Source organism: Pyxicephalus adspersus, chromosome 3 (genome assembly GCF_032062135.1).
Source record: "Pyxicephalus adspersus chromosome 3, UCB_Pads_2.0, whole genome shotgun sequence".
NCBI lineage: Eukaryota > Metazoa > Chordata > Amphibia > Anura > Pyxicephalidae > Pyxicephalus > Pyxicephalus adspersus.
In genome coordinates, this window is record NC_092860.1 from 42,085,321 (window position 1) to 42,098,489 (window position 13,169).

A 13,169-nucleotide genomic window follows, 5' to 3' on the forward strand; every position below is an offset into this window, starting at 1 on the left:
GCATGCACACACACACAGCCTGATCTCCCAGGTCTATAGGACACGCCCACTCTCGGGGAGCTCACACTGAAGCACAATCTCATAGAAAAAGATAGGAGATTCTCGCACAGACAGATGCAGCTGATTGTGACGTCATTGCACACGCCCAATCAGCTGGTAGTACCGAAGGTAGGATTTTCTCATAGGACACGCCTCTAGGGGGCTCCTTGGAATTATACTTGAAGGGGCGTGATTGTCATGTCACGTGAGGTAAATCCCCGCCCACGTGCTTTTAAGCCTTGTCAAGCAGCGCGCTCGCAGACATACATAACACGAGGCTGAGGCACAGAGCAGGAGGCGGCTCTCATGGCAACAGACAGAGGGAATCCCTGCGGCCAGCTGTGTATGACCGGGGCTGGAGAGGGGCAGTGTGCCGCGCACCGTGCATGACCTGTCACTCTATAATATTGTGCAAGTGTAAACTCATTGGACGCCTGTCTCCCGAATTACACATTTGTGCCTTCTGTGGATTTGTCTTGTGTTTTTCTGTGTCGAATGTGGACTTATCTGTCATCGTTCTGTGCTGTCCATCGATCCAAAGGGCTGTGCTAGATTAATGAGGTAGGTGTGCTGCCATGGCATATATGAAGCACAGGTGCATGCTATAGCAGGACAGGTGCCATACACAGGGAAGCAGCAGAACCTCTGCTGAGGTTACATTGATCCCCTCACTATCCTGGTGATTTTCCCATGACACAGAGTAAGCAGAAAACTCCTCAAGCTGCACAAAGAACAATCACAATAATTATGTTTTTTGCTCAGATGCTTGCTAGCTGATTATTTCTGCTGTCACCATTGCAGATCTCATGTTTCATGGTGCTTGTCATTGGGATTCAATGTAAAATATTTTTTAATGAAGCTTAAAATAGTAGTAAAAAGTCCAGGTTGCAGTCCTTCCTGAAAGTTTTGGTTGTACTGTAAGTCACTTCTTCTATAGATCTGAGTATGAAAGTCAATTTGTGGAGATTTTCCTATGGAAAGCCAGCAATTGTATTGTTGTGTGCACAATGTATGCAGTGTGATCTCACCGACCCTTATGTATATCTGCCTAGGCAGCCGCCCAGTGAGTGTGACATGGCTCTCAGCGGGACCTTGCTGCCTTCCATCGCCACCTTCACAGCGGGGACCCCAGGCAAGGACAAGGTTTTCAGACAGGCAAGTGTTGGCAACGTGAGTATCCCACAGAGGATATATTCCCATCATGAGTATCCCACGGAGGATATATTCCCGTCATTGCTCCTACTGACCTGCCCATTGTCCGATGAGCCACCATTGCTATAGACATTGGCTGGGGGTGACACTTGGACTTTCTCAGTGGGAGCTGATGATGAAGCATGAGTTGTAGCAAAGTCTAACTTTGTTCTGCTGATCTATTATTGCTCCCTATGTTTTGGTTGTTTGTTCCAGAATCTTAACTCTGAAATCATACCAAGATGCCCCGTACATTTCGCCTGTCAGATCTGATTGTAGAGTCATCAGATCTGTTTCTTTATTTTTTTTTGTTTGTTTTATTTTGGCTTTTATATATAAAATATGTAAGTTATCAAGCTTGTTGAGTAGACAAGAGGTTTGTGTTCTCATGTTTGCTGTATGGATTGCATTTCTTTTTAATAGCTTTGCACAAATTCAATGTTCCAGGACACTGTGGGCTTTTCATTCCAAATTTCAAAGTAGTTTTTTTTTTGTTTGTTTTCCGCAATGTCTTTCTCTCAAGGAGAGTGTGATTTGTCTAGCTATAGCATAACTTCCTATGGAATGAAGTTAAGTCCTGGCTTCTGTACCGGCAAGTAATTGTTGCCTGTCTACAGAGTTTTGCTTGTTTGGTCCTTGCGGCTTTGCTCTTACTCATCTCCTGCTGATAGTGTTCAGCTGGCACATAGAAGGCTCTGTGTTATGTATTATCTTGGAAACCAGTATACGTAATATTACTAGAGGAAAGTGTCAGATGCAAATGATCAACCGCTAATATTCTGACATCTATTTTTTGTGTTTTTTAGAGCAATAGCTGTACCTGTAGCCTGCAGTTAGTTGCAATCATTGAAATGAATGTGGTACGCTTATTAATTCACACTTTGTTTTAGTTGGGCTGTGCTTGGAACATTGAAAGTCCAGGTTTAAATGTATTTTACTGAAGGTGGTGAATACATCTTTGTCTAATCAGAATAAAGTCATACACTGAAAGGTCAGATCTTAGGGATCCGTTCTAAAATACAGCTGCAAAAAAAAAAAAAAAAAAACTTGGCTATAGTGACTGCTTATTATTATTCTTCAGTGGGAAAAAGTAGAATGGAACAGCACCATTCTTCACCTAGATGTCATAAATCAGCCCCGTAATACATTTTTACTTTCTATTTAGTAACTCTGTTTGAAATCTTGTTTTTAAGAAACTTTTTTTTTTGTTTTTGCTGTTCTAACAGAGGTGGAGAGAAGAACTGACCCTCATGAAAAGGCATCCTGCACTTAACCAGTCACGCCCCTACGATATCTTAGAGGGGGAGAGTGCAGCGTTGGGCTCTCGTAGGGAACCAGAAGAATTTAACGATTTGCTGGACTTTGATTTTATACTCTCCAACTCCCTCATTCATCAGGAGTCTATGGTGGCTTCTTCTTCCTCATCATCTTCTGCTACTGCTTCCTCACCACCACCACAAACTGCAACTCTCCAAGACAACATGTCTGCACTCTCATCTGCTAATTGTGACTTCACCTACCAGCTACGCTGCCCCCAGGATGCAACTGGAGGCAATTCGCTCATGTACTCTCCTAGGGACTCCGCTGTGCCAGCTACCACTTTTAACTTGGCGGATATAAATGATGTATCTCCTTCTGGTGGATTTGTGGCTGAGCTCATGAGGCCAGATTTGGATCCTGTTTATATGCAACAGCCACAAACTAGTCTTCAAGGTAAATTTGTGTTGAAAACTGCTGTGGACATGGGTGATTATGGCCAATCTCTCAGTGTTAGGAAAAGTGGATCAGGTATGGAAGGTCCCATGGTTTATACTAGCCATCAGCTGCCCCGCATGTGTCAAAAAATCAAGCAGGAGCCACCTGCATCTTGTTCTGTGTCATGCCAAATGGATGGGCAAGTACAACAGTCTCAAGGGCAACATGACTTTCAAGTAGGGAGGGTACTGCCAAGTAGGACTAACCAACCTTTGACCCCAGAGGAGCTAATGGTTAGAGACTGCCATGCTTCCCCACAGACATTAAGCCATCCATCACTGCCAATACCTCCAGGCTACCACACCTCTGCCAACTTCCCTCACTTTACACCAGAACAGCAGCAGCCACAACTGCCTCCAACTCCGCTTCAGTATCAAGGTCAGTCTTATCTAAATATTTATGAAGATCCTTCTCTAAACTTTCAACTATTGAAACAAGAAGTGATGCTGACTCCACCCTCTTCACCTTTAGAGCTTCTAACATCAGGTTGTATGTCAGAAGAAGCTAAGCCTAAGAGAGGTCGTAAATCCTGGCCCAGGAAAAGGACAGCTACTCACACGTGTGAGTATGCAGGCTGTGGAAAGACCTATACCAAGAGCTCGCACTTAAAGGCCCACCTGCGAACGCACACAGGTATGTGCTTTTTACCAATGCTGACTTCATTATCTACCTTTAGGAATATTGTTGCCGGTTGTAGTAAGCAACACTAATGTTACAAAACAGCAGTGTGCTTTGCATAAACATCTGTGCTCACACATTTCTGTTTCCTCTAGGAGACTATTTATAACGTTGGGTTTTGTGGTTTACTCTTGGCAAAACTTGAGGCATATTACAAAGGGAAGCAGAAAATAAGACTATGAAATAAGTGGATAGAATCTTTACAGATCTAAGACCACCAAGCTTCTTATCTGGTGTGTAGAGCTCGCTGGTTCCTATTGGTAAATATAGCACCTATGTTAGTGGAAAAAACTGATAACTAATAGATTTTTAGTTCTGTTACAAATTACATATATATAATTATATTACATTTATATGATACTGCCCATATATTATGCAGCGCTTTACAAAGCCCATAGTCATGTCACTAGCTATTCCTCAAAGGAGCCTGCAATCTAATATCCCTAGTCATATGTCTTTAATACATCAAAGGTCAATTTTGTTTGGAGGAAAACAAATAACCTATCTGCATGTTTTTAGAATATTTAGCACTTGGGTACACTCAAATCTGACTTATTTTCACTTGTGCTGTTGGTTCATTTATTCTTGTCCTCAAAAGAAAATGTAATGTTTGTTTTGCTGCAGCTGAGTTGTATGTGTAAAAGTTTTTTGTTGTTGAATATACATATTAGGCCTAATGAAATACAGCACTAGTCACCCTGTGAAAAACAGAAAAGGTGATGTTCTCTATACTGATTAAGTTTTATATATATTTTCACATAAGTCAATGAAATTATAATCATTTTATTGCCATTTTGGTAAATGTACAGGTACATGGTCACCCCTGGTAAAGTTGTGTTTATTACCAGTTGTATACAAAGAAAGTTTATAATTTTTCGAACGTAATCTGTTTGGCAGTTTTGTATGTGGATTAGGACAATTGACAATATTACCCAGCAGGAATACTTGGCAATCCAACCCATTTGTTTTTTCCATTAATACTTGTAGCTAGTTTGCGTGGATTGTCCTAGGTGGATAATCATGACAATAACACAGCATTTTTCCTATTTACAATAGCCCCTTTTAGTACTGGTGGGACGGTATATAAACTTTTTTGGACAAGATTTACAACTTTTTTCTAGAATTTACTCTAGATGAAGCCAATCATAAAAATCCAAAAACATTTTATAAATGGACCCCTCCATAAAGTGGGTAGTGTTCAACACAGATTTTATTTTAAACGCCGGATGGGAAGAAATAGTAGGCAGGTAGCAGCCCCTGTATTGTGACCCAACTCTTCAGTGAGCACCCAAAAACAGCTGGGTGGTTCCTGAAAAGTGCCGGGTGGTGTGCTTAGCTGAAAGGGTCGGCGGGGGGGGAGGACACTGAGTGGGGATGTTGAAATAAATAATAGCATAGTATTTGTACCTTGTGTTTCTGGTCAGTTAGGAAGCTAGAATATCTGCTGTATGGTTAAACCTTATTTTTCAACATTGTTTTAGAAATGATTGAATAGGAGCGTTAGTTCAGGGCATAATAAATGACTTCAGTTACACAAAAAGCAGACACTTAACCAAGAATGAAAATTTTGGTTCATGAAGCTTTAACGACCTGTTTTCCATCTCTGATGAATAGTGGAATGAAAGGAACAAGCGTGCAAATTCATGGTTGTTTTTCACCCAAGAGCTGCTTGTTCTGTTTATTTTTTTTACCTTGTGCCAAAAGTTGTCAATAAGGGCAGTTGAAAATTTGTCACTGGCTTTCAAGTGGAAAAATTTATTTCATAAGGCATTAAGGTGTGGTTAATGTCCTGTGCAGCCTGGCCAAGTTTGCAGTAAGTTTACTATGAACCAGATTCATTTTTTTCGAATAGCTCAAAATATTTGCAGCAAACAATAAAGGTAAAGTGACTTTGATCTTCTGCTTCAGAGGCCCTGGGGCCAAGTGCATGATAATTGTGAAAGTCTTAGATGGCAGCAAGATTTTGGACCTTGGGAAATACTTTTGCTTAAAAAATGGCTGAATATTTAACCTGACAGACTGTGAAGCCCCCACTTTTCCTTATGTGTCTATCACATTTAATGCTTGAATCAATGGGGCAGGTTTATCCTGTTGCTACAAAATAGGTGGGGTAGCTCATGGGTCAGATAAATTATTGGGCAGCAGCTTGATTCACAACTCCTATCCCCCTACCCCAACCCTGCTACAGCAGTAGAAGATGAGCTTCTCACCGTATAATTGTAGATATGTGCTGGGAGTGGTCAATGCAATGTCCAAATCCTTTTACCAAAGTAAAGGCAGTCTGCTTCTCGGATTTAGAAATTCGTATCGGCACTCATAATTTATCGGTATAGGAAGATTTAATACCCGGTAGTCTTGTCAAGTGAAAGGCATGCTGTTAGGTTTTACTGAACTCTGCGTGGGAACTTAGTGGGTGATGTGGCTAACTTCACTCACAGCTGATGTTTCAGGTAGATGTATGAATTGATTTATCTGCCAAATTCTCTGGTGAGACAATGGCAGGATTTCCCAGAGAAAGCCTGTGTCCCCATCTCCAGTTAAAACACTAAACAAAAATTGCCATCTTTCAAGTGTTGGATTCTCAGGCAGCAGCATTTTTCCCTTGCAGTGGACAGTTGAGTGGAACGATCAGTTTTTGGCCAGTGCTGTTACCAAATGATAAAAAAGCATGTGATGTAACCTGCTAACAACTATGCAACACTCTAATAGTTATGTGTTACATACATATGTAAAAGAATCCTATTTTTATCCACATTAGAAAATACTGGGCATTTATCCATGTTAGAATAGAAATGTTTATTTACTAGGTAAATCAGTAGTCTTGTACTTTAGGGAATGGAATTAGTAAATTGCTATATAAAATCTCCTAAAATTCAACCAGTCATTATTTTTTTATACTTTTGTAATATAGCTGTTCTTAGTTTTTAGGGGTTTGTTTTGTAAAATTCTATAAAATGGGGCAACTTTTTTTCTTTACCCTAAAACCTGTAGCTAATTATTCATATGGATCAACCATTCATTACTATTGCATTCCCTACTTTGTATCATAGCAGTAACCTTTTCATATTCATTTCAATGAAAAGAAGCAAGTGTATTGTTACTAGTATATAATGTATTTTTTGTCCATTTGTACCTTTGTTTAAATAACTAAATAGTTCCTTGGTAGGGGTTGTAAATTTTCACTTAGGGGGGGCCCTGCAGCTTGTTCCTAAATCCGGTCTGCCACTGGTGTTGGCTTGCCGGGTCATGTTGACTTGGAGGTGTTTTCTATGTGCTGCAATGTTTATGTACCGACTTAACTGTTGGCACTGCATAGCGCTTTGAATACAGGTGCGGAACATAGTGTTAATGCTCATCCATGCTGCCCTATGTTCTGTTTTGACATATTGCTGTGTACCACATTCAATGACTTTCAGCCTGAATGGAATTTTAGATTATGAAATTTGTTGATATTTTGTATTATGCAAGTTTCTACTAATAATGAAAGTTTCTAATGACGTGTTGTATGCTAAAACTCTAATTTGGTGTAAAGGGGGCTTACTTACAACTACATTTTCTTTAGTCTAAGTTTAAGTTTTTTTTGTAGTAACAAATTACATTTACACAGAATAGATGTTAATATTAGCTGCACATTTACCCAAGTATATTTTTGGATTTATAGCATGGATATAGCCCCTCACCTTTAATTTGTCAGTCTTTACTGTATATTGGCCATCCAAAAAAAGAAACCACTATCTGATGATATATAAAAGCTACCAGTGACAGAGGCTGTCCATGCAGCTCCACAATCCCTATATAACCTTGTTCTAGAATGGCCAAACCTTATCTAGTGGGAAGATTTCCCTGTATAAAGTCAATTGCTTTGACATACCCTATACTAAGTTTTTAAACAAGGTTAGATTGTAACATGTTCATCAAGCCATCCAACATTTGCCCAGTCCTTCCCTAGAAGGGGGTTTTTAACACAGTTCAGTGCTAGCTTTTAGCAGATTTACTATAATGTGGCTATATAACTAACACTGGTTACTTCTAGGATTCTGCAGATTTCTGGTATAGTAGTATTAAATCAGACAATCTAGATGGTGTCCACTTCCAGACGGTGATATTAGATCTTGATACTTTATAGATCTTTTAAGCATAGTATTAAAACCGTGTGCATTTCTAAAGAATGTTACTATGCACAGCACATTATGGTTTGTGTTGTAAATGTCAAAATGAAGATAAACTGGTTTTAACATATGTCTAGCTCATGACAGGTGAGCCATACCAAAGTTTATACTATATGTATGAAACGCCAAGCAACATCAGATTATTGTATTTTGTTGTGAGCTGGGAGAAGAATGTGGCAAATGTATGATGTCTGAAATAAAAGGCTGGGTTGTCTGCATCAATCAGGTTCCAGCTTGCATTTTTTTAATCTGCATTTGCAAGGAATGACAGATGGAATTTAATTGGTTTCCATGAATAGCAAATACACTTTTTTACCAGTAGATTTGTACCTTGCCCATAATTTGGGGTGTTTTTATGATACTAATGTTTTTCTTTGCTTCCTTTGTGTAGGTGAAAAGCCATACCATTGTGACTGGGAGGGGTGTGGGTGGAAATTTGCTCGCTCTGACGAATTGACACGCCACTACCGAAAACATACCGGCCATCGACCTTTTCAGTGCCAAAGATGTGATCGTGCCTTCTCCAGGTCGGACCACCTTGCCTTACATATGAAAAGGCATTTTTGAGTGGTAAAAATGATTGCAGGCCTTAAGGAGTCTCAGTATTTACAGCACACATTACAAGGGGATGGGAGAGAAACCAAACGCAAGCACTACAAATTGTGTGAGAAATCAAAACTTGGAAACCTCATTCTCAACTATTCTCCATGGCAAAATGGAGAACATTATGTATTTAATGGACAGAGAGCCTCTAGAAACATGGGGTTTGACTGGATCTTCAGGCATTCCATTTTTTGGATAAAACTGGACATAATCCTGGAAATATATACAGACTGGAAATCTGGTGATTGCACTATTCAGAAGTGTTCAGTCTTGTCCCACCTGCTGCTGTTGTTTATCATAATTCTCCTTCTGATGGGCTAAGGGCTTATCGCATGTTTCAGGGAGCAAAAGGACAGAAATGGAACGTGAAAATTTTGTTCCTTCATATGTCATCAAATTTTGAAAAATTTGTGAAAGTATCTAATGCTGGTTGAAGGAATAAATACAATTAGCTAATGGTGCTTACAGGCTGATACTTCTAATGGTACCAAATTTGAAGCCAAAGTTCTCAAACTGCTGCATATTTGACAAGGAAATGTATTTGTCTTCCGATTTTTTTTTTTTTTTTTTTTTATTTTTTTTTTATAATTTTGACCAAAGTCAGGTGTGTAAACCTGATTTATATTGTTAATATTTGTATATGCAGACAGTATGTGATGCACTGTGGTTTCTATGTGCAATAAATTTGTACAATGATCTTTTTTTTCCCCACATATGCCTTATCCAGAACAAATGTTTTTTTTTTTTTTTTTTTTTTTTTTTTTTTTGGTTTTCTATATAGGACTTTACATAATAAAATATGTAATATAAACTTATGCCATTGTCTATTTTGTATATTTGTAAACCATGAAGTAAAGTGACCTTTTTGAATTTGTATTTTTTGCTTATTCAATAAGTTTTAAATAAAGTTATTTTATTTGGAGAATAGATTTATGTTGTGGAATTCATCTTTTTATTAAAATGAACAGCGGAGTACAGTAGAAGACAGTTTTGGTTATAACTGGTTTATGATCTGGGTGCTGCCCTTTTGGCAATTTTTGCTCTGGTAAAATACAAACTAAAATAAAAGTTGCAATGCCGCAAACAATATTCTCCCTTCTGGCCACTTGGCATTAGGAGATGGAAATTTTTTTTTTTGATGGTAAGGCATTTGGATATTGCAACTTTGGGTCTAACTTGGTGACAAGTCCTGGGTTGATCTAGTAGATGAGGTTATGCACAAAAACCTTAATACAACTGTATCTTGACTTGTTGTTTCTTCTAGAAACAAAGTTGAGTAGTGGGCCCAGAAATTGTACACCTTTCCTGTGAACAGGCAATGTTCACACTTTAAGAATCTGGATAGGGTGGTTCTTTGTATATAGAAGCCATAAAAGACCTTATCAAAACTTTCCTTCTAATGGTTTTTCTATTTTGAAAGGTGACTTTGCCTGTGCTAAATAAGGCGTTACAGAAAAAAAAAGTTCTAAAGTGCTTCTTCTGACATTAATGGATAGTTGCAAAACAAGCAATGATCATACATCTATGTAATAAAGTTCACACTAACTGCCCCCACTTATTACATGCTGTGTTGTTCCTGTATGAAAAGGTTTATTTAAGTTTTAGTAATGGAATGTGTACACACAGATGACTGTTCCTGTAGATTTAACAACCTGTTTTGTAGTCAAGGGGATGTGGTAGTTTACACTAGAAAACACACAACCAAAGGAGCAACATTTTTCATTTAATCATAAAATAGATTTTATTTTATTGATGAAATAGAACTGGGACATGGTGACTTGATTTTTTTTTTTTTTTTTTTTATGTGAATTGTGCTTTGTCCAGCTACTCCAAAACTGCATATGCCTTTTTTTTTTTTTTTTGTATAAAATACTATCTGTATCAGTATTTAGTTCAGTTACCTTGCCATATACCTGACAGTTTGTCAATTACTGTCAAAAACGATTGTCAATTACTTTTCTGTTCATAGGCCAAAAATGTTAGAAAGAGATGGTGAGCATTTCAAGTAGAATTTGAGGAAAGGTTTGTGGACAGATTAGTTTATAATAGAAGTTGGGGTGTTTGGCTAATGGGTGGACATTGGTAAAATGCCAGTTCTGAACAGGTGAGCTTTGAGGGTTTATCATAAATGTAGAGATGGAGTAGTAGGTGATAATCCTTAGTTGTCTCCCTGGCCCCTTTAGCCGGTCTCACCACCCTACACTTTTCAGTAACCGCCCAGATGTTTTTTGGTTTGGTACTGAAGAATTGGGTCACAATACAGGGGCTGCCACCCACCTACAATTTCTTAACACACGGTTTAAATAAATTTCTGGGTTCACCACTGATCACTCTATTGGTCTGTACTGGTGGGTGGTAAATTCTGAGATGATTTTCATAAACTGGTGTTTTAAATGTGAGGAAGATGTGTTTTTGGTATATGTGAATAAAAACAGTATACAGTCATTATATAGGGAGAAGTGTAAAACTAATATGAAGCTTTTATTTCACAAAGCTTTAAACTGAAAGGTAAAGATTTTTTTTTTTTTCCCCCTCAACAATTGTTCATTCCCAGAGGCACTTTTTTTATTATATGAAGATGTGATGTTGCTTTTACAGGGAAGAAAAGTGCTATGTGTTTTCATCAAGCTATAGAACAAATGCTCAAAAATGTACAATTGGTAAAAGTTTAAAAAAAAAAAAATTTTCCCATTTTTAACTGACGTTTTGCTGCTCAGGCTTACGTCTAGATTGCTATAATAGTATACTGTAGACCACAAAACTACAGTTGCAAAGACGGTCTGTTTTCCAGTATATATTTAGGCCACAGAGCAAAAAAACCCAAATGCTCTGAATACAGAAATCACTAACAGGCTTTGAGCACATGATACATCCATAATCAAAGATGCTTAGTGGGAGACACAAGGAGTCGGAAGTTTAGTTTTTTTGCATGAAATGGCCTGTGTAATTACCAACTTCAAAATTAAAACAGCAAAGAACTAACGTTACAGAATAATGTATATAATTCTTTTCTCACACAAGCCTTGGCAAAAATTTTTGGATACCTATAAATGGCCACATATTCTCAAGCAATATAACAGACATTACGTTTGTTTGTTATGGGGCAATGTGTAGAGAAGCATTTGTCTTAAAAATGGGGGAACCCTGGAAATAACTCTCTGGTCTTGATGAACCCCTTCTATAATATCCACAGCTCACAGTACATTAGTGTGGTAATTGGGGAGAAGAATGTGAAGCCTGAAAAACACAAATTGCTCATCGCCCAAAGATCCCCTAGCAACATCTGGAGCAACCATGTGGCTCCACAGAACCCTGTTTAAGAAAAGCTGGTGTGAAGTCTGAATAAAGTTCCCAATTCCGTTAGGACCACTTGCTCCACACTTGGATCTTGTGAAGCCCAGATTATTGGTCACATTATCCCTTCTGAAAGAGAATACCTGAGATCTAGGCCCACATATCCAGCAATAAAGACGAGTCATTACCTAATATTAACAAACCTTTTAAATAAAGCTGTAGCCAAAAACCATAAAGCTAAAAAGTAAACTTGCTAGCACATAGCTGACAACATAGACATATCTTCTATTATAGGTGATAGCCACTCCTTGGCTCTACAATAAATGTGTTTCATTTTAGTGTAGCCATTTCCATCATGCCCCAACAGTCTGGGCACAACTTAAAAAGATGGTGCCTATAATATTTTGGCAAGGAATTGCATTTCTGGCTTGTTAAGTTATTTTTTTTTTTTGTATTTGCAGAAGCTCTATATACTCGTATATGCCAAGAAATTTTTGTTTTTAATACATAGGTTTGATGCTCATCTTTAAAGTATGAATGACTACAGATGGTTGTTTTCAAAGAAACCCTTTGAAGCTCTGACTGGGTCAGGGGCTAATATGTCAGTTCTTTCTTGTAGGATTCATTTTGGCTGTATACAGTGGTATATAAATGTATGAATTACTGCAGCATTGTACTAAATCTAAGCATATTGCAACTGGGGAAAATAGGTCTGGATACATAAAACTAATGCCAGCACCTATTCTAAGGACAGGTAAGCTGCACTATATGAGATTTTATGGGTTTTAGATACTTTGTAACACATTTAGTTAATTTTCATACAGACACAGAGGCTTATATTCTAAAGTAGTAGAATGCTGTTATATAAGTACTTCACACAGCACTGCACATGTGTAATTGTAATCTTTGGATGTGTTTTTTTATAAAGTTGACCTTTTAAAAAGGTCACCAATATTCATTACAACGGACATAAATGGCTAAGGCATAACTTGTGTAAGTACACATCCTGCTATTTAATTATATTTGATAATACTATATAATTTCATGTTGACTCTTGCTGTCAATCAAACACAGACCAACAGGTTTGACAAGTAAACAGAGTATTTTTCTGTATTCATTTCCCTTACCATGTATGGCCATGTGTTACATTACAAAACTTTTTTATACAAAACCCTCCCTACACCAACACACGCTCCTTCTCTTTTCAGATATGGTGTCTCAATCCAAGCTAATTATATTTGTAAGCAATATATATTTTAGCAATCATATTGTGCAAACTCATTTCTTGTTTCATATGAAATGTCAGAATAGTTTTAAGATTTAAAGTGCTGTATAGAGAAACTATCCCAACCTAATCCTGAAGTCCAACTGAACTTTCCACTTTGATAACTGAAAGGCAGTCAGGCTCCATGCATAATAAAAGGATGCCTTTGTGATTAA

The 13,169-nt window shown here is 38.0% G+C and overlaps 1 protein-coding gene across 6 annotated transcripts; it reads left to right on the forward strand.

The window, feature by feature from the left end:
* Positions 1-304: 304 nt before the first annotated feature.
* Positions 305-9,362, forward strand: KLF4 (KLF transcription factor 4). 6 transcript variants are annotated; one of them, XM_072404348.1, is made up of 5 exons: positions 305-600; positions 1,092-1,209; positions 2,457-3,363; positions 3,457-3,618; positions 8,224-9,362. In XM_072404348.1, the coding sequence occupies exons 1-5, from the start codon at positions 596-598 to the stop codon at positions 8,397-8,399; spliced, it is 1,368 nt and encodes a 455-aa protein (XP_072260449.1). In that variant the 5' UTR covers positions 305-595; the 3' UTR covers positions 8,400-9,362. The 6 variants fall into 6 exon arrangements, with proteins under 6 accessions (XP_072260449.1, XP_072260444.1, XP_072260445.1 ...); XM_072404343.1 differs by having other exon boundaries at positions 2,457-3,618; XM_072404344.1 differs by having other exon boundaries at positions 1,092-1,194; positions 2,457-3,618.
* The last annotated feature ends 3,807 nt before the right edge of the window (positions 9,363-13,169 follow it).